At 39.6% G+C, this 18,284-nt stretch overlaps 1 protein-coding gene across 4 annotated transcripts in view; it reads right to left on the reverse strand.

The window, feature by feature from the left end:
- Window positions 1-18,284, reverse strand: part of LOC132115962 (RNA-binding protein FXR1-like) — a 30,231-nt gene extending 11,947 nt beyond the window's left edge. The window contains exons 1-14 of one of the 4 annotated variants that reach the window (XM_059524421.1): window positions 17,701-18,284; window positions 15,201-15,253; window positions 13,214-13,307; window positions 11,999-12,070; window positions 10,394-10,542; window positions 9,889-9,982; window positions 9,686-9,802; window positions 9,148-9,318; window positions 8,993-9,071; window positions 8,721-8,863; window positions 8,423-8,509; window positions 7,258-7,477; window positions 6,756-6,935; window positions 6,247-6,450 (exon numbers count right to left, since the gene is read on the reverse strand). In XM_059524421.1, the coding sequence (XP_059380404.1) occupies window positions 6,247-6,450; window positions 6,756-6,935; window positions 7,258-7,477; window positions 8,423-8,509; window positions 8,721-8,863; window positions 8,993-9,071; window positions 9,148-9,318; window positions 9,686-9,802; window positions 9,889-9,982; window positions 10,394-10,542; window positions 11,999-12,070; window positions 13,214-13,307; window positions 15,201-15,253; window positions 17,701-17,751 (1,714 nt within the window). In that variant the 5' untranslated portion in view covers window positions 17,752-18,284. The remainder of the gene's footprint in view (window positions 1-6,246; window positions 6,451-6,755; window positions 6,936-7,257; window positions 7,478-8,422; window positions 8,510-8,720; window positions 8,864-8,992; window positions 9,072-9,147; window positions 9,319-9,685; window positions 9,803-9,888; window positions 9,983-10,393; window positions 10,543-11,998; window positions 12,071-13,213; window positions 13,308-15,200; window positions 15,254-17,700) is intronic. The other 3 variants (XM_059524438.1, XM_059524429.1, XM_059524412.1) reach the window with 3 other exon arrangements.

Genomic DNA, 18,284 nt, shown 5'->3' on the forward strand with positions numbered 1-18,284 from the left:
TAACCCTAAGATATCTCAATATCTTTACAGGAAAAATAACCCCCCAAAACTACTGCAAAAACAAATATGCCAAATATAGCATGTTTAGGGCCCTATGAAATGTCTTATTTTTTTTCCTTCACCATATGTTTTATTGTTACCCAATTCTGTGTTTTAGGTTAGTGTTATTATTTAAATGCATAAAAACAACCTAAATTTGTTAAAATTCTAAAAATAGCCTTATGTGAAATGTTTTTTCCCCTCTGAAACTCTGTGTATTTACATTTTTCTGGTTATCAAATGAAGGCATAAAACATTCATTTATCTTTTAATTATTGAAAATTGAGCCAACTTCATTTTTTGGTAAACAAATTTACTATTAAAAATAAAACATGGAAGAAATGTTTTGTGATTATTCCTTAAATTATGTTTAAGTATAATTTATGTATCATTTTAATAGTAGTATTAGTAGTGGGTTATGTACATTCTGCTGAACAATAGTAATAGATTTCTAGCAAATACTTTCATTTTGACGGGTCAAATGCTCATGAAGTGACTCTCAGTGCAGTTCTGGAGATGTTGTTCATGTGTTCACGTCCTCATTTAGTGAGAGGAGAGACGCTGAAATCACCGGAGCGTCACGCATGCTTCCATGTCTATAATAAACGAAGCCGTGCTTCTGCGCCATTCATTAACACACACACGCAGAACATGCAGGATTCATATTTAAATAGACTTTTCGGGCTTAATATTTACAGATATTAGTCCATATCGTGATTTAATGTGAGAGCAAAGACCTACCTTTGATTAATTCATTCAAAATTTGACAAATTCCATGACATTCCACGTTAAACTGTAAATTCCGTTTTTATGACTGGATTCCGTCTGCGTTTTCTGCATCGCAGAAATCAAAGGGCCCTACAGTAGACATCTGCCTGCTGTTCGTCCGACGCCTTAAAACCAAGGTATCTCCATATAATGGAGCCAGTTGTCCTTTTTTGAGACTAGTTCTGTAGCCTCCGGGCTGGTTGAGGATGCCGCCATGTTCAAAGAAACAACACGCGAGGGGAGGGGGACAAAATCAAGGAGGCGGGGGCGAGCACAGCACAGAGAAGACAAACAACAAAGTGGCTTAATCAGAATTAAATAAACAATATATCGATATATACTATGTCAAAATCCATATCGTGTTTAAAAAATATCTCTATATCGCCCACCCCTAGTGGAAATACAACTGTATTCGTACCTGACAGTCCTTAGAACCATTCAGCCCGACAGTAAAAAAAAAATGTCTATATGCAAGCGCAAATAAAGACCATTTTCAGGGGAATGCCAGCTGCTTAAAAAAAAAAAAAGATTATTAAAATCTCAAAATTGAATATCGAGTGCCAACCCACTGAACGAATATTCAAATATCCTGGTCAAGCCCTACAAATTTCAAGATTCGATTAGATTCTCATTCACAAGCTTGCGATTTGATTCAATATTATTTTGTATATATACACACACACAATACATCAATATCGGAGTAGCTTTCTAGCAGTGGAGAGAATTCGACTCGAGAGTGTGAGGTTCACGACGACGCAAATCCGGTAATTCTGCAAACAGCAGCTTACTTGATAACATCAGTCAGCTCGCCTTGCCTACTGCTATTTTCCTATCTGTAGATTTACAATAAAACGAAATAGGATATCAAATACCACTGCCTCCTTTAGTTTTATCTACGCATAATAATAGCAGCAGAAATGTAATTAGTTCAGGGATATGTGTATATATAGACATCACAATGAAACAAAATATTATCTCAGCATATTTGAGTTTTAAACAAATACATTCTCGCCTGAAATACTTTAAAAATTACATTTCATGACACAATAACAGTAATATTTTGCAGATGATCCGAATAAATTGTGGATGAGATCACAATGCTGCGTAAACTCAACCAATCAGGATGTTTAGCGCCCAAGTCCCGCCCCCCGAAAGTTCCGGAACTTTGAAAAAGCACTACCTCGCCAGCAGGGACTTTATGAGGGGCATTTGTTTACCTGGAACTTTATTTAGATCCTGGTTCCTGTGGTGGAAACCCACAGAGTACCAGCCCAAAGTCCCTAGTTCCTGGGTAAAGTTCCTGTGGTGGAAACGCGGCTATAGCACTGATCTATAATATAAAATATATATATAGATCAGTGGGCTATAGTCATATATAGATCATAGAACAGTAATATGTAGATCAGTGGTTGCGACACACTTTGATTTCATCGCCGCGTGGTCACGTGATTTTTGGAATTCTCAATAGTTCTATTCTAATATGTTTGAATGGTTTTAAGTAGGATAGACAGCAGTTTTACTATATTTGCAGCCATTTCAAGTGATTATTAACACATCATGTGCATTGATTGTGTACTGATAATTACGCTGACTGTTTTACAATCGCATTTTATTCTGGGCAGTGATGAAACCGCATTAATATAATTTTTTCGAATATGCTTATTTATATTAGAATTAGCTTATTTAGGGTTAAAATTGAGAAAATGTTTTTAAAATCCAGTGCAAAGAGGCAAATTAGAGGCGTTTGGTGGCCAGGAAAATAATATTCCTATGTAATGCCATGGTTTAACCACTACATGCCCGTATGGCTGTTTAAACGGGTCATATGATCCTTTTGTGTATTTAATGTAATAAAATGTGTTAATGCAGTTTATTTTCCACATACTGTACATTATTGTTTCTCCTACGACATGGGGGCAGCAGCAATAACAATACTACACAGTAGGGCTGCAGGATGTGTCGTTTAAGCATCGATATCGCGATGTACGAATCCACGATAGTCACATCGCAGGATGTGCGATTTAGGCTGTCGTAGTTGATCCGTTATTCATTAACTGTACGGGCCAGCTACTCCCCTGCCCTTGACAGTGTGATTCGCGGATTAATTGCACAGCTTAACCATCATAGAGTGAAAGTTTATAATTGACAGGACTGAAAACCACATGCAAGTTTAACAGGGCAGAGAGAGAGGGAGCGCGAGAGAGACAGAGAGAGCGCACGAGAGAGACAGAGCGCGCGAGAGAGACAGAGAGAGAGCGCGCGAGAGAGAGACAGAGAGAAAGAGAGAGAGAGCGCACGCGAGAGAGACAGAGAGAGAGCGCGCGCGAGAGAGACAGAGAGAGAGCGCGCGCGAGAGAGACAGAGAGAGAGCGCGCGCGAGAGAGACAGAGAGAGAGCGCGCGCGAGAGAGACAGAGAGAGCGCGCGCGAGAGAGACAGAGAGAGAGTACATTAGAAGTACCATCAATGTTTATAGAAATGTATATGGATTTATTTTGCATGTAATTTTTTTTTTCTTATGAATATATATGTATTTTTGTTTTGTTTGTTTCTATTCTGCTATGTACAATGCTTTGGCAATATGTACCTTTGTATGTCATGCTAATAAAGCAATATGAATTGAATTGAGAGAGAGAGAGAGAGAGCGCGCGCGAGAGACAGAGAGAGAGAGAGCGCGCGAGAGAGAGACAGAGAGAAAGAGAGAGAGAGCGCGCGCGAGAGAGACAGAGAGAGAGAGCGCGCGCGAGAGAGACAGAGAGAGAGAGAGCGCGCGAGAGAGACAGAGAGCGCGCGCGAGAGAGACAGAGAGAGCGCGCGAGAGAGAGACAGAGAGAAAGAGAGAGAGAGCGCACGCGAGAGAGACAGAGAGAGAGCGCGCGCGAGAGAGACAGAGAGAGAGAGAGCGCGCGCGAGAGAGACAGAGAGAGAGAGAGCGCGTGCGAGAGAGACAGAGAGAGCGCGCGCGAGAGAGACAGAGAGAGAGACAGAGCGCGCGAGAGAGACAGAGAGAGAGAGAGCGCGCGAGAGAGAGACAGAGAGAAAGAGAGAGAGAGCGCACGCGAGAGAGACAGAGAGAGAGCGCGCGCGAGAGAGACAGAGAGAGAGCGCGCGCGAGAGAGACAGAGAGAGAGTACATTAGAAGTACCATCAATGTTTATAGAAATGTATATGGATTTATTTTGCATGTAATTTTTTTTTTCTTATGAATATATATGTATTTTTGTTTTGTTTGTTTCTATTCTGCTATGTACAATGCTTTGGCAATATGTACCTTTGTATGTCATGCCAATAAAGCAATATGAATTGAATTGAGAGAGAGAGAGAGAGCGAGCCGTTTTCAAACAACACGAAATGAGAATGTAAGTGTGCTCACCCCATTTTTGTTTGCAAGAAAAAATATCGCAATATATATCGCAGAAAAATAAAATATGCAATGTCATTTTTTCCCAATATAGTGCAGCCCTACTACACAGAGAATAAAAGGTATGCCTTCTTTCTTTGTGTGAACATCTTATGCAAATCTTCCCACATAGTGATGTAGAGATGTGGGGGCGTGTTAGCTGTTTTAGGGGGGTGTGGACAAGTCTTCACTTTTATAAAGAATATCTCTTTGGATTTGACACTTTAGTGTTTGCAACTTTACAGATCTTCTTTATTCACCAAGAGCTTGTAACACTCCAAAGAGAAAGAAAAAATTGAAATCGCATCATATGACCCCTTTAATAAATATAGCCTACATACTGTATATAGCTCTACTCTAATTGCCTCTAAAAACTTTCACTGGTCATAAGAACTTATTTTTTTAAATTTATGTTTTGCATTGTATATTTAGACATTATCAAAAACTCAATGTTTATAAGTTTTGCTTATTTTAACATTAAAAAAAGATTAATTACTCGCATCCCAGTATTATTTTATGACATTTAAGACAATATAAGTGAATGTTAAAAAAGACCAGCAAATATGGAATTTAACCCAATAAATTTTGTTTTTTAATTAACAAATGTAACGTAACAAATGTAACGTAACAAAAAACAACGACAACAAAAGGCAACCAACTGCATTCCTAAACGCTTTCTTGTTTTCTTTTAATAGGCAGTCTTCGCTGAAACTCATTCAACTTGTTGGGAACACATGTTAGGTAAAAACTGTTAGCATGAATTAAGTAATCGCTTTGGATAAAAACGTCTGCTAAATTTTATTTAATTTACATTTTTAATTTAACTTCCTACAGGGAGAGAAAGATTGCAGAAAGACTAAAAACATAAACTTAATGTATTTAAGGAAACGATATTTATCGTTCTATAAAAATCATAACTGATTAATATCGAGATATCGGTATTTTTTACCCAGCCCTACCTTAAAGAGGATGTATAGTACGGTTCAAAAGTTTGGAGACAGGAACATTTTAAATGAATGATGCATTAAATTTGATCAAAAGTGACAGTGAATAATACTTTGTATTCTTCCACAAAAATATTAAGCAAAAAAATATTTCTTGAGCACCAAATTTCTCATTTCTGAAGGATCATGTCACACTGAAGACTGTGGTCACTACATGAATGAATTGCCATTTAAAATATATTATAATTGAAAACGGTTATTTAAAATTGTAACTCAAAGCAGCTTTGGCTGGCATAAGAGGATGAGCAAAAACATCTGAAAAAGAATCTCACCAATCCAAAACAAGCAAAACTAGGTCATCTGACCACAACAGCATCATAACTTCACCACTTTCCTTCCAAATAATCAGGTAAAAAAAGAAAAGGAAAAAAAAGGTATTGAGCAGACACCCAGTGAGTAACCACAACATAAAAAACAACGTGAAATGCACAGAGGCAGCTTTTCTAACAGTTGCACCTTGACACCCTTGATGTCATAAGTGTGTATTTCGTTTGAAATGAAACAAGAGGAAGCTGTTAAAAAGTTGTAAAACCGCTATGCAAAAACAGAGTACAAATTAAAGTAAAATGTGTCCTTGGACCACAAAACCAGTCATAAGGGTACATTTTTTTGAAATTGAGATTTATACACCATTTGAATAAAATACGTTGAGTAAATAAACTTTCCACTGATGCATGGTTTGTTAGGATAGGACAATATTTGGCCGAGATACAACTATTTGAAAATCTGAGGGTGCAAAACATATTTGCCTTGAAAGTTTTCCAAATGAAGTCCTTATCAATGCACATTACTAATCTAAAATTAAGTTTTGATATATTTATGGTAGGAAACTTAGAACATATCTTCATGGAACATGATCTTTACTTACTATCCTAATGATTTTCGGAATAAAAGAAAAATTGAATCCTATAATGTATTGTTGGCCATTGCTACAAATATACTCATGCTACTTGACTGTGTTTTGTGGTCCAGGGTCCCAAAACGTTCTTTTTAAATCAATCTGTGTGCATCAAAATAAACTGAAAGTGTCTCATACCCAGTCCGTTCTCACTGGCGGCTGCCTGACTGTCAGATTCATTAGCGGCTGCATCTATAAGGCTGGGTTCCTGGTCGTTTCGCCGACGGCGAGAACGTCTCCTACGGTCAGTGCCGCCCATGCTTTCACTGGCATCTGTGTCAGCGCCTAATTCCCCTTCTCCCTCCAGCAGAGAGTACGGGTTACTGTCAGGATCTCGGAGCACTTGAACACACAAAAACACAGATGTTCAGCAGGACACAAACGATGATAAACAGGAGTTTTTGCATGCATAGGCTACCACACATTTTTTAAAACCATTTCACGTTAAATGATAAAAAAAAAAAAAAACATGGTTCCCACACAGTTTGACAATTTAGTTTATGACAGTTTCAGCTGCTTTACTGTACAACAATTTAGTATTTCACAGCAGAGCCATTTCTCTCCAATTAAGTATTTTACATCATAACTAGAAAAAAAAAATAGCACTCTTTAAAATGTAGTTTTTATTAATTGCAGTCAGTTCATACCTGAGCTGATAGTGTTGGTGTTTCGTGGTCCTGGTCCTCCACGGCCTCTGCCCGCGCTGGAGCCACGGCCCCGTCCTCCACGCTTTGAGCCTCTGTCATCTCCTCCAACACCTTTAGGCCTGAGCTCTCGCTCTGCTATCTCTTCTGTCTCTGATGCATTTGACAATTCAGAGTTTGTTCCTGCAGAGAAGACAAGGATAAAGAAAGAAAAGTGTGTTAGGCAGCTGACAGCCACAGAAAGATTTTGTTCAGATTAAAATCTATTTTCAGTTAAATGCGACATGCACTCTGTCGATAAACACCACGTTTTTCTATTTACTTCACACAACATCTCTAATGTAAAGGTTTAGAAAAGGGATGTGGTGGGTTTTGCGCCATCTAGTGGTTGAGTTCAATAAAAGCAAATGTGCCTTTGGTTGCCTTAACCCTGTTGCACCTGCAATCTTGTTGTACATTAAACCATGAAATAGATATAATTAAAATGTATAGAGTTGACTCTCACCATAGCCAGAGTATGCAGTGTTAGGTTTGCGTCCACGTCCTCTTCCTCCATAGGTGCGTGTGGTCTGCAGGGAGTTGGTGCTGTCGTCCGTGAGATAACCTCTTTCACGCTCGCCGGTGACACCTGAACCAGAGCGGCTGGGGGGTGCGCGGTATCCCACCCCAATCTGACGGAGCTGTTCATCGATCTGTAGGCGCTCAAGACGCAACTGCTCAACCTCCTGTCAGATACACAGAGAGAAAGCACTGTCAGGCACTGCTGTTAAAATACATGCAGAGTTACAGATGTTAGAAAAGTAATATAATGCAATAATTTCTGGTTTTGTTGTAATAGCAATATGGGAAATGATATGTATGCTATTATTATCAATGACGCTATATAAGATCATATGCAATATGTAATCAAATAAATGCAACCTCACACAACACATAAGATAAAATATATTTTATAGCAAATAATTTAATAAAAGATCAGAAGATATATTTATTGGTGTCGAAAAAAAAAAATCACAATATTATAATAGATGCATGAAAAATGAGAATTTTTTTTTTCTTTAAGTGCAAAGAGTTTTTACTATTTTGTTTATTACACACAGAAACAAAACCTTTCGATAAATATTATTGAGGAGGCTGATGAAATGATCGGCTTTGAGGTTCTTCATGGCACCTCTCAAGCTGGATTATCTGCACAGACAGCCTTTATTGTAGTGGGTTTCCACTAGATGCTACATGTCTGTTAATGTGTGTGAAGGTGTCAGATCAGAATGTGACAGCTGGTGGTTTGAAACAGCAGCTGAACGCTGACAGAGGAGGGCAATGTGCTAGATCTGGGCTGGGATGGACAGGGGAAACAGCTATTTTGAGAGGCGCCTGGGTAGGTGGCATGTAATCCACACTTAGCCCCCTCCCCCACTAAATCTACCCCCAATGGGGGTATTTTTAGCATCAGTGGTTATGTTCGACCAACAGCTTTCCATGAGATCAGCTGACCAGTCAAGAGAGAACAGTTTATTTCAAAAGCTCGTCTTTCGTAAGTTACAATGAATTCAATGTAAGCTTTCGTTACTTGTACACTTTTGAGTCTTGAACAATAATGGAATAAACACTCTTCAGCAACTGCAATCAGTTCAGAAGCTGAACAACACCCTTTATGCACGGTGACTAACCTGAAGGTAGGCCACGTGGTACTCGAGCAAGGCCTGGGCGTTACTGATGTTCTCTTTGGTTCCAACAAAGATAAAGGGAACCGTTCCCTGGATAGCAAAGACAAAGAGGAATAACATTTCTGATGTTAGTAAAATCAAAAGCTATTTTAGAGATTAAACGATTAAAAACACTCATAACGTGTGTACGCTTGCATGAAAATAAAGGGTTTGTTAATAAGATTGTGCTGTTTTCCTCACTGAGGATTGATTTAGCTGTAACAGTGAGAGGTTTGTTGTATGATGTGGGCGGCTCATTCACCTCTTGGCTGCTGACAGTGTTGTCTCTGCCAACCTCCTCCCTGGGCAGCTTTTTATCATTGTCCCCTTCGATCCGCACTCGAACCACACCCGATTTGTCTACTATTTCCTGGATAATTTTGCCGTTTTTGCCAATGACTTTGCCTGTTGTGAACGAGAGAGAATCATTGGGTAAGAGCACTTGGGCTTTGGCAGATTTTCTGAAATTATGCTTTGCTAACGTCTGTCCACGAATGAACTGCATTCAGTCTAACAAGCAGAAAACCAACTCGCCTACAAGGTTCCTTGGAACTGGGAAGGAATCCTCCTTAAACTCCAGATACGTCCTGGCCTGCTTCACAGCCTCTGGGGTCTCGAGTCCAAAAGAACAACCCGTCAAAATCACTGCTGTCAATAACACAAGAAGAACTGAAAGCAAAGACAAGCACCTCTCCGTAGATCCTGAATGTGCAGCTCTCTTCTTCCAGCTCAATGGCAGTGATGCCGGGAACTTTTCGGGCCTGCTGGATGTTGGCACCGTGAGAACCGATGGCCAGACCCATTAGATCCTCACGCACCTTCACTTCCTCCTGATATGCAGATGCTAGCTGTTTACTTGTCTGCGGGACACAAAAAAACAGTTTAACGACCAGAATCACTTTTACAGGAGCATGCATATAATGACAAGCAAAACAACAACAATTGCACTAACAATCAACTTTATAATTAGAAATCTGAACTGCAGAGGAATTCATTCCATGAATGTGGAGCTTGAAGGCAAAAAAAAAAAAAGCACAGATGGCTTATCAGTGTTTGTTTGATTGAGCAGATTTGTATATGCAGGAAAATATTGTTGTATAAGCGACTCAAATTAAGCAGTTATATCTTCACATGATGGCTTTCGCTGTCAGGACTAGCGAACCTATTTAGCATGTAAAATGTGTAACAAATTAAACAACAAACTTAGACACTTAGAGGTTTGTGCACCTCTAAGTGTTTGGTGGCCTCCTCGTTGCGGGACATTAGCATGAGTTTTGTGCGAATACTCCTGAAGTGCATGTCACTCAGTAGGGCTGCTCGTTTCACCGTACACTCGCTCGTGGACTGAGGAGAAACAGACAGACATGTTCAGACACAACTCTGTATATTTCAGTATCATAACGAGAGAGTGAACCGAATTAAACACTGACCAGGACTATAAGTTGGTGTGTAAAGGTGTTGTAGAAGATGCAGTTGGCTCCGATTGCTTTCCTGAAGTCTTTGTGAATGTTCTCAGTCAAACAGCTGCATCATTCACAAAAGAAAAAATACATTCAATTCTTCCAAAATACATTAAAAGAACATTTACGTGTTTGTTCACAATTCGAGTAAGCTTCTTTTTAGAGAGCCGTGAAATCGAATTTCTTTTTCACACAATAACACTTTACCAACTTAATCTTTTAAAATCATATGAAAATACAACAATTTACAACTTAACAACGTATATACAGCACAACAGAACTGTAAAATATTTCTTTAAAATTATTATTGTTGTTATTATTATTGTTTATTGCAAAGCCCCATCACACACACACAATTTGTTGAGGTCGACATTGGCTTAATTTGGTCAGCTAAAAACAACTTGCATGCACATTTAGTCTGAGCGGACACAATCTGTGACTAAAAAGTGAACTGAACGCTGCATGTGTGTCTTACATGTCTCGGAGATCCTCGGGTACAGCGATGGGGACTTTGTAAAAGGAGTTTTCAGATGAGGGGCTGTTGGGATTGACCGGCCGGATTCGTTCCGATGTGACAATTTCATTGTATGTGGCGTCGCAGGCTGCATATTCGATCACATAGAACTGAGCAGAAAAAAAAAATAAATCTTACAATGCCCACCACACACACACATTAAACAAAAAAACTAAAACTAAAATCACTGCATGCTGAACACGGCTAATAGCTTATCTAGTTAAACCGGATTATTACTCTCTTGAATATTTTTTATTGAACAAACATTGCTTTCTTGAGTCAAATATTTTTGTATAATGACTGTTAAGATGTAAAACTGACCATATAATAAAATCATTAAACCCCAAACCAATTTTTCATGTCCAGTTATCTGGCAAGTATGCATGAAACAAGCGGGATGAATGTACAGTCAGCTCTGAATCAGGCTCCTGTAGGGTTTATTTTAATGACCGACAGCTGACGGTTTCTAACACAGGTCACAATAGCCTCTTTCACAACCTCACCACTTTAAAGACACAGCAAACAGACTGAAGCTGCTCAAAGACGGTTTTGTTGTGCTAGACCACTAGCTTAAAATGCCAGTAATTAGTCACTGTGATGAGACGCGTTAGCACAGCACACGCTCAGAGAGAGACAGAAGCTGTCTTGCAGGCAGAAGCATTAAGCCAACATTAAGTATCTGCTGCCTGTAACACAGTAAAATCGATTGAAGATAATCTGAGAACAGCCCTCTCCACTCGACTAGAAACAGTCCCTGTAATAACAGAGCAGCCACGTCTCATATCAGCAGTAACACACGATTACACTCGCTGACCTAGAATGCAGTCAAAAGTCAAGTCTAAATTCGTCCTATTATTCGACTGCCCCAGTATCAGAATGAATGTGTGTTAGAGGGAGAACACAGTTCCCCAGTGAGAGGTCTGCCTGCCAACTCATGTGCTACCTTAACCTAATTAACCAAAAAGTGTGTGTGGAGACAGTTTTAAATGGGAGCTTATGCCAGGAAACACTGCATAGCAGACATAAGCGCTTCAGTTTTTAATCAGTGTTAAGAAAACTCCTATTTGTGCATCAATGAAAAGGAAATAAGACTTTATTGTAAATGTCAGTATTTTACTGTAACCTTACAATGTTCCAGGTTCAACAGAAGCAAAGCTCTGCCATATGATGTTGATTACCACATTAAATAAATTAGATATCTTCCTCAGAATTAAAAAGGGTGTACATTACTCAACTTTTATTTTAAACTTAGCAACACATTAGACCAGGATCTATATAGATCTACCTTATGCATATTCTAAAGCTTAAGGCGATCAGCTATTAAATCACCAGGGGGTTCAATCTGACTCAATAAATGAGATCGCTCTCGTGTTTATGGGTAACTGGGTCAGTGCTGCAGAGTCCCTGAAACACCCTCAATCGATATTCATATATTCACTTTGGACTCCACTTCAGAGGCCAACTGAGTGAATAACGAGAGACAGATCCCTTGAAATGCAGACCCCGTGACCCACATCTGATCAAAGATGTGCGCAGAGGTCGCTTGCACACCTGGACCCGACTTACCTCTCCCTTCATCATCCTCACCCTCGCCAGCCACCAGCCGCAGGGCTCCTGCTCGTTGGCTCTGGAGTAAACCTGAAGGGAAAAGACCAGCTCAGGTGATTGTGCAGGAAAACACTCAAAGAAATGGTGTCTCTGTGTTTAACAGAAAGAAAGAAATGACTTCGTACCATAATAAGAGTGTGCTATAGTATACAGAGAATAAAAGAATGCAGAATGTGTCCGGTGTGTTTGTATCCAGTGATCGACTAGAAAATGGCAATACCGAGAAGATTACGATGCATATATTTTAAAGATTTAATAAAAGCAAACAAGACTTGCTCTATACAGTTGCCGAAATGTAAATTCTCACAATATTTAGTCAATTCACTTAAAAACAATGCATCCATTAATAAAGCATAATTCATCAACAGTGCTGCATTATACAATTGACAATTCTGTTTGGTTTTGAATCCATCTCAGTGATGTTAATTGGTCATTTGGGCAATTTCAAAGAAACTATAGTTGCACCAGAATTAAGATACTGGCTGATACTAATAATGACAAGAATTTTCATTTTATGACCAATAACAAATAGTACTAATAGACACCAGAATTTTATACGGCATTGTACAATTTTTTTTAATAAAATGCAATTTAGGCATCACAATCACTAATATCAGCCATTAACAGACATATTGCATTTCACTCCGAAATGGCCAATTATCAAAAGATGAATCTGTTTATTACTAATTCTAATCATGCGATTCAAGTTATGCATGTGTTGGCAAGATACTGTGTTTGACATACAGGAGAAATCTAGAATGAACAAACAGAAATTGCCTGATTAGACTGACTCTTTAGTACACAACATTGTAAAGAAAATAAAAGTTGTCTCTCACAAGCTTTCATCAAAATACAACATTTTAATCTCTGAAATGACTTCTCGCATAAATGTCACAGGGGCAGTGGGAAAATAACATCAGTTTATATTTCTAAATACAATCAAATCAGATTTCTCTCTAAAATATGCCACATTACCAAAGTTCAATGCGTTTTAAAAACCTTCATGTTGTTTTAAAAAAATGACCCGTGTTTAGCGCTATGAAAACTGGCGTAAGATGAGAATCTTAAACATGTTTTAGATTTCAAAGGGCTATTTCTCCAGTGATGATTCATCTTTTTCAGGGTGATGATCTGAGGAGTGCTCCGGGTTTTTCGGAGTGAATGTACCCCTACCTCCACCTCATCTCCCTCACAGATGTCCTTGTGGTACTCGGCTGGGGGTGGCAACCTCACGTCACTGAATGGCAGCTGTCTCTCTGGTTGCCAGCTTGTGGAAAGAAGACACACACATAGACACACAGTTGTCAGTCAGCTTTCTAACGACAGGACAAGTATAACTCGACACCCCACTTCCAAAAACCATGGGCTCAATGGCCTAACACGAGAGAACCAGAGTAGTTTAATACACTGTCAATTTATTAAAGAGGAGGGGGTGTCAACAAATGAGATATGAGGGGTCACTATGGATATACTGAAATTATCAAATCATATGCTTTCAGATACACATGTAAAAATCACTCCAAATAAAGGTAGCTGTTTAAAACACTGGCTGTTCACTCGTTTGGCTATACACCTCGCTCACACACTGTCCCAGTCTTCACTATTACACACAAATCTAACAAGACTGCAAGCACATGGTCTCAGAGAGATGACAGTGCTCTTGTGGTTGTTCATGGGTCAGCTGAGCCAACCCAAGAATGGCAGGGCCACTGTCTCGTACTGACCTGCCTGCATACCTCATCGGGCTATTAATGGACCTAACTCGGCCCGAAGCGGGGAGTGAGAGGAGGAAAAAAAAGACAGGAGTAGGGAGACATGGAGGGGGGACAGGAGAACTATAAAGAGCTGCCCGAGAGAGTTAGCACAGACGCTGAGAGAGACGGGCTGGAGCACATCGCTGAAGGAAAAGTGGAAGTGATCTATCAGTTCAGCTCTAAAGAAAACAAGCTGTGAGATGAGCACAATCAGATAAACCCACCTTAAAAAGAGTGACTGCATTTTAAGAGTGACCTATAATATCTGTATAGTTACAATGCATTCAACTTCATGTGCTGTACTATTATGGGTTTAATAAAATAAATACATCCACTTTTCTTTCTTTATTTAATATATACACAAATGCCGTTCAAAAGTTTGGAGTCAGTGAGATTATTTTAAAAATGTTTCTGGAAATACCTTTTATTTTCACCAAGGCTGCATTTATTTCAACAAAAATACAGTGAAAACAGCTATATTATCTTGTGAAATTCTACTACAATTAAAAAAATGTTTTCTACTATGATGCATTTTCAAACGTCATTCATTCCTGTGATGGCAAAGCTGAATTTTCATTACTCCAGCCTTTAGTGTAATAAGATCCATCATAAATTATATGACAGAGCAATTTTGTAACATAAATGTCACTAAATTGAATTGACTTAATTAAATGACTTGACTGTCATTTAATGCATCCTTGCTGAATAAGTATTTTAAAATCTTACTGACCCCAAGCTATTGAACATATTGTGTGTTTTATATGCATGTATAATAAATAAATACTTTGAAGTTTTAATATAAGTTATAAGTATCCAGTTACAAAAAATAGAGATAAGAAATGCAATACGATGAAAACGGGCTCAGCTATAGGCAACTGATGATTGTACGCCTGCCCAGTTTTTGGCCAAAACATCAAATCACAAAAGTGACTCAGCTCCTAAAGCTCACACTTGGCGTCCAGCAGCTTCTTTGTTTTCCCAAAACTAAAACACCTTTGAAGGGGACGGATGCATCACTGTCCTATATACAGTGTTTCTTGTATCTTCTATGATAAACCTCTTTATTTTTCATATAACATGGCTGGATACCTTCCAAAAAGTGGACCCTTTTGGACCTATATAAAAATATATCTCTCACACATACATAAAGATATACATAGATTTTGATATAAAATCAATACAACCGATGGACTGGCTGCAGTAGCACTGCTTAAATACCCTGTTAAAAACCCTAGAGGCATATATATATTATATTTTAACAGGCTAAAACTCTTCTCGTCTTGGCCAACCTTATATTTTTGCTGGTTGTGTAGCTGGCAGTGTGAACACTCATCCCAAGCAAAACCTTGTCAAACAGGCAGAGGGTTTAGGAAAGAGCATGTACAGGAAACGTTCGGCCAACTTACTTGTTTTCAAAGACTATTGTGAGGGAGTCTTCGTGTACATCCTTGATGAAACCCTAAAAAAAAGGAGAGAAAATATGTTCAGCATATGTGCTTTACATGGAACCAAGTTAGCATCTGTTGTTGAGGGAGTTACATTGCTTGCAATATCTGTGTGAAATGCAAAGGTGGTACAAAAGCACATGCTTTTACACATGAACGTAACGTGTGTGTGTGTTTATATGTTCTGCAAACATGTGCACAAGCATGTCGCAGGTGTAGTATGTGTTATATTGTGAATGCAAGATGTAATTTGGCTGTTGGGGGGAGCACCCAATGTCCCCTCCTTAAAATCTGTTCCTCATCCGTCACTCCTCCTCCTTCCACAAATCTATCAGAGCTGCCATAAAACGATTACTCCAGTCTCCACCCCATCATAGCTTAGCTACATACAGACAATGCCTAATATGGGATGGAGAGACTGAGATGAGAAAGAGAGGAAATTCGACAGAACGAGTGCCAGTATGTAACCTGCTGGAAAGAAACTAGTGTCTATTTCACAAGTCACAAGGCATATTAATTCACATACAACACATCACGGTTGGCAAATCCACATTATCCAACTGAGAGGGGCTTCTACAGTATTCTTTTCTCTATGTCTAAAGGGCATGGCACTGAACCAGACAAAAAAAGTGAATATATTATATATGATTTAAAAAGCCTGCCCATTTACAAGTCAGCAAAAGATCCTGAAAGCAACTGGGCAGGCTTTTAATATAGACTGTCCTGTATTGAATCCTTTCCAACATACTAGATTGTGAAGTCACATGCTCCAATGTCTGCTGACGTCTATGACCAGGAGAGGCACAGAGTCTTACGTTAGGGTGGCAATTTTGGGAATGTGACACTACAGATATGCAGGACCCAATGGGAAGAGTGGCAAATGACTATCTATGACAGAGACTCTTGGCCATCTGCGTGCTCCATTCATTGCCCAAAACTAAGACTTTGGAAACATGTTGCACTCCTTAAATTCTCGACCAGATATTTTAAAGGAGAAAGAGCGAACACTTCAGATCGTCACCATGTGTTAAATAGTCAATACAGACTTGAAAGAACACACCTGATAACATTAACAGCAAAAAATGCAGGAGGTGTGTATAAAAAGACAAAGGTGAGACTAAATTGGCAAGAATTCCTCTTTTACATAACATTACAAGGAGGGGTCGAGATAGGTGAAAAGTAGAGAGAGAAAGGGATATAACCAGAGAGGAGAGAGATAGTAATAGTATTTGGTGGGGGTTGCAAAGTGTTGGATGTCAGCAACGAGATCACCTGTTCCTCTCACACCTGCTTCAGTCCCTCAGAGTTTAACAGCTTGAGACAGCCGTCACTGTCACCTTACTGCAAAATAGTACATCCCTAGATAAAAAAAACTGAACTTGCAAATATATATATGGGATGTGACGTTTATTTTTTATTTATTGTTTTGCTGAGGATTTCACACTTCCACAGCGTTGGATTCAACTTGTGAAACATTGGTTATGGTTTATGACTTTGCGGCTGTAGTTTGATAATGCTGGAGGGTCACAAAACTACAACATCTAAACCTGGGACCGATCTCAATCTGAACAAATTCACCTTCACAGGCAACACAGCGGTTCAGAAATGAGTGTTTGGTCCAGATTTAGTTGATACAACTCTCTCTTCAAAAACATCATCATGTTTTCTCATCACAAAAGCCAGACTGAGTGGTTTCCCACAGTCTAAACTCAAGCTGGCCAAACAAAGAGGACAGGCTTGTGAATACACAACCAGTGGCACCACATTTCCCATATGCACATATTAAACACAAAATAATTTATACTTTACATACATGTATTGCGCTACTCATATTTTGCACATTGTTCAAACTATTACACTGTAATCTGTCTAAGGTTGTTACTGTACAAAGCACAGTAAACTATTTCTATAAAAATATCATTGCACTACTGTTATTTTGCATGGAATAAGCCTGGCACCTTGATATGCAAGCTCACAACCTTAGTTTCGTAAAAATGATTGAGAACTACTATGTCAGACACCATTGACTTTCACTGTCTGGAAAGAATGCAAAAAAAAAAAAAGTATACAACACTGTCAGTCTCTAAAATCTCCTTTTGTGGCCCACAGAAGAAAGCAGGGATTCTGAACAACACAAGGATGATAAATGTCAGATTTCGTTTCTGCCTAAAAATTCATTGTGTGTCTCAAAACAAAGTGCGCTTATCCCATCCTATCTAGGTAGGGTAGCACACTAGATTTAGATCTCACTAGAACAGACTCATTAGCTAACAGAACTCGGCGGTTCTCCAGCTAAAATAAAATAAAACTAGCGAGCAGGTCCAAAACAACAGAGCTCGCTTACGTCTCGGGCCTCTTTGAAAGAGATACACATATCGCTGCATCACACCTCAGCTGTCCTGATGCACGTACACCAGACCCTGCTTATGGTGTAATATTGTTGTTTTTCTAATGAAGTTACCTTGTAGAAGGCCCCGTTAGAGCCGCGCACCTCCACCGCCATCCCGTCCATGTTCTCCGGCGCGTCCCCACGACTGTGCCTCTCTTCAGGCGCTCCGACAGCGTGCGAGTCCGGTGCCACCCCCAGCTTCACGGGCCTCTCGCCGTTCTCCGGCCGCTTGCGTGTGTCCAGTGTTTCGGGTGGGAGAGGGGGCAAAGGTAACAGGGGAGCAAAGGAGGGGTTCAGCTCCGACGCCAATTCTAGCGGGACCAGTCAATAACTCAATAACGACTGCTTCGAGCGTGAGAGAAGCCGTTAGAGGCAACTCTGGAGCGGGAGAGATGCTGTCTGAAGACGGTGGATGTGAACGAGGTGTTAGCAAAACAGCTAGCGCAGCCGCTAATCAACGGTCACCGACACCTTCTAGCACTTGAACTCACGATTGTTCCTGCATATATCGGGGTGTTTTCGTGAGAGTCCTCTATGCTATGTCTGAAAACGCTGTTGTTTAGGACGTCTGTTGTTTAATACGACTGTAGCGCTGCGCTACCTCCAACACACGCCGTCAGAGTGGAGCAGCAAGACTGTGAATGATCCTGATTTCC

The sequence above is a fragment of the Carassius carassius genome, chromosome 3 (assembly GCF_963082965.1).
Source record: "Carassius carassius chromosome 3, fCarCar2.1, whole genome shotgun sequence".
Taxonomy (NCBI): domain Eukaryota; kingdom Metazoa; phylum Chordata; class Actinopteri; order Cypriniformes; family Cyprinidae; genus Carassius; species Carassius carassius.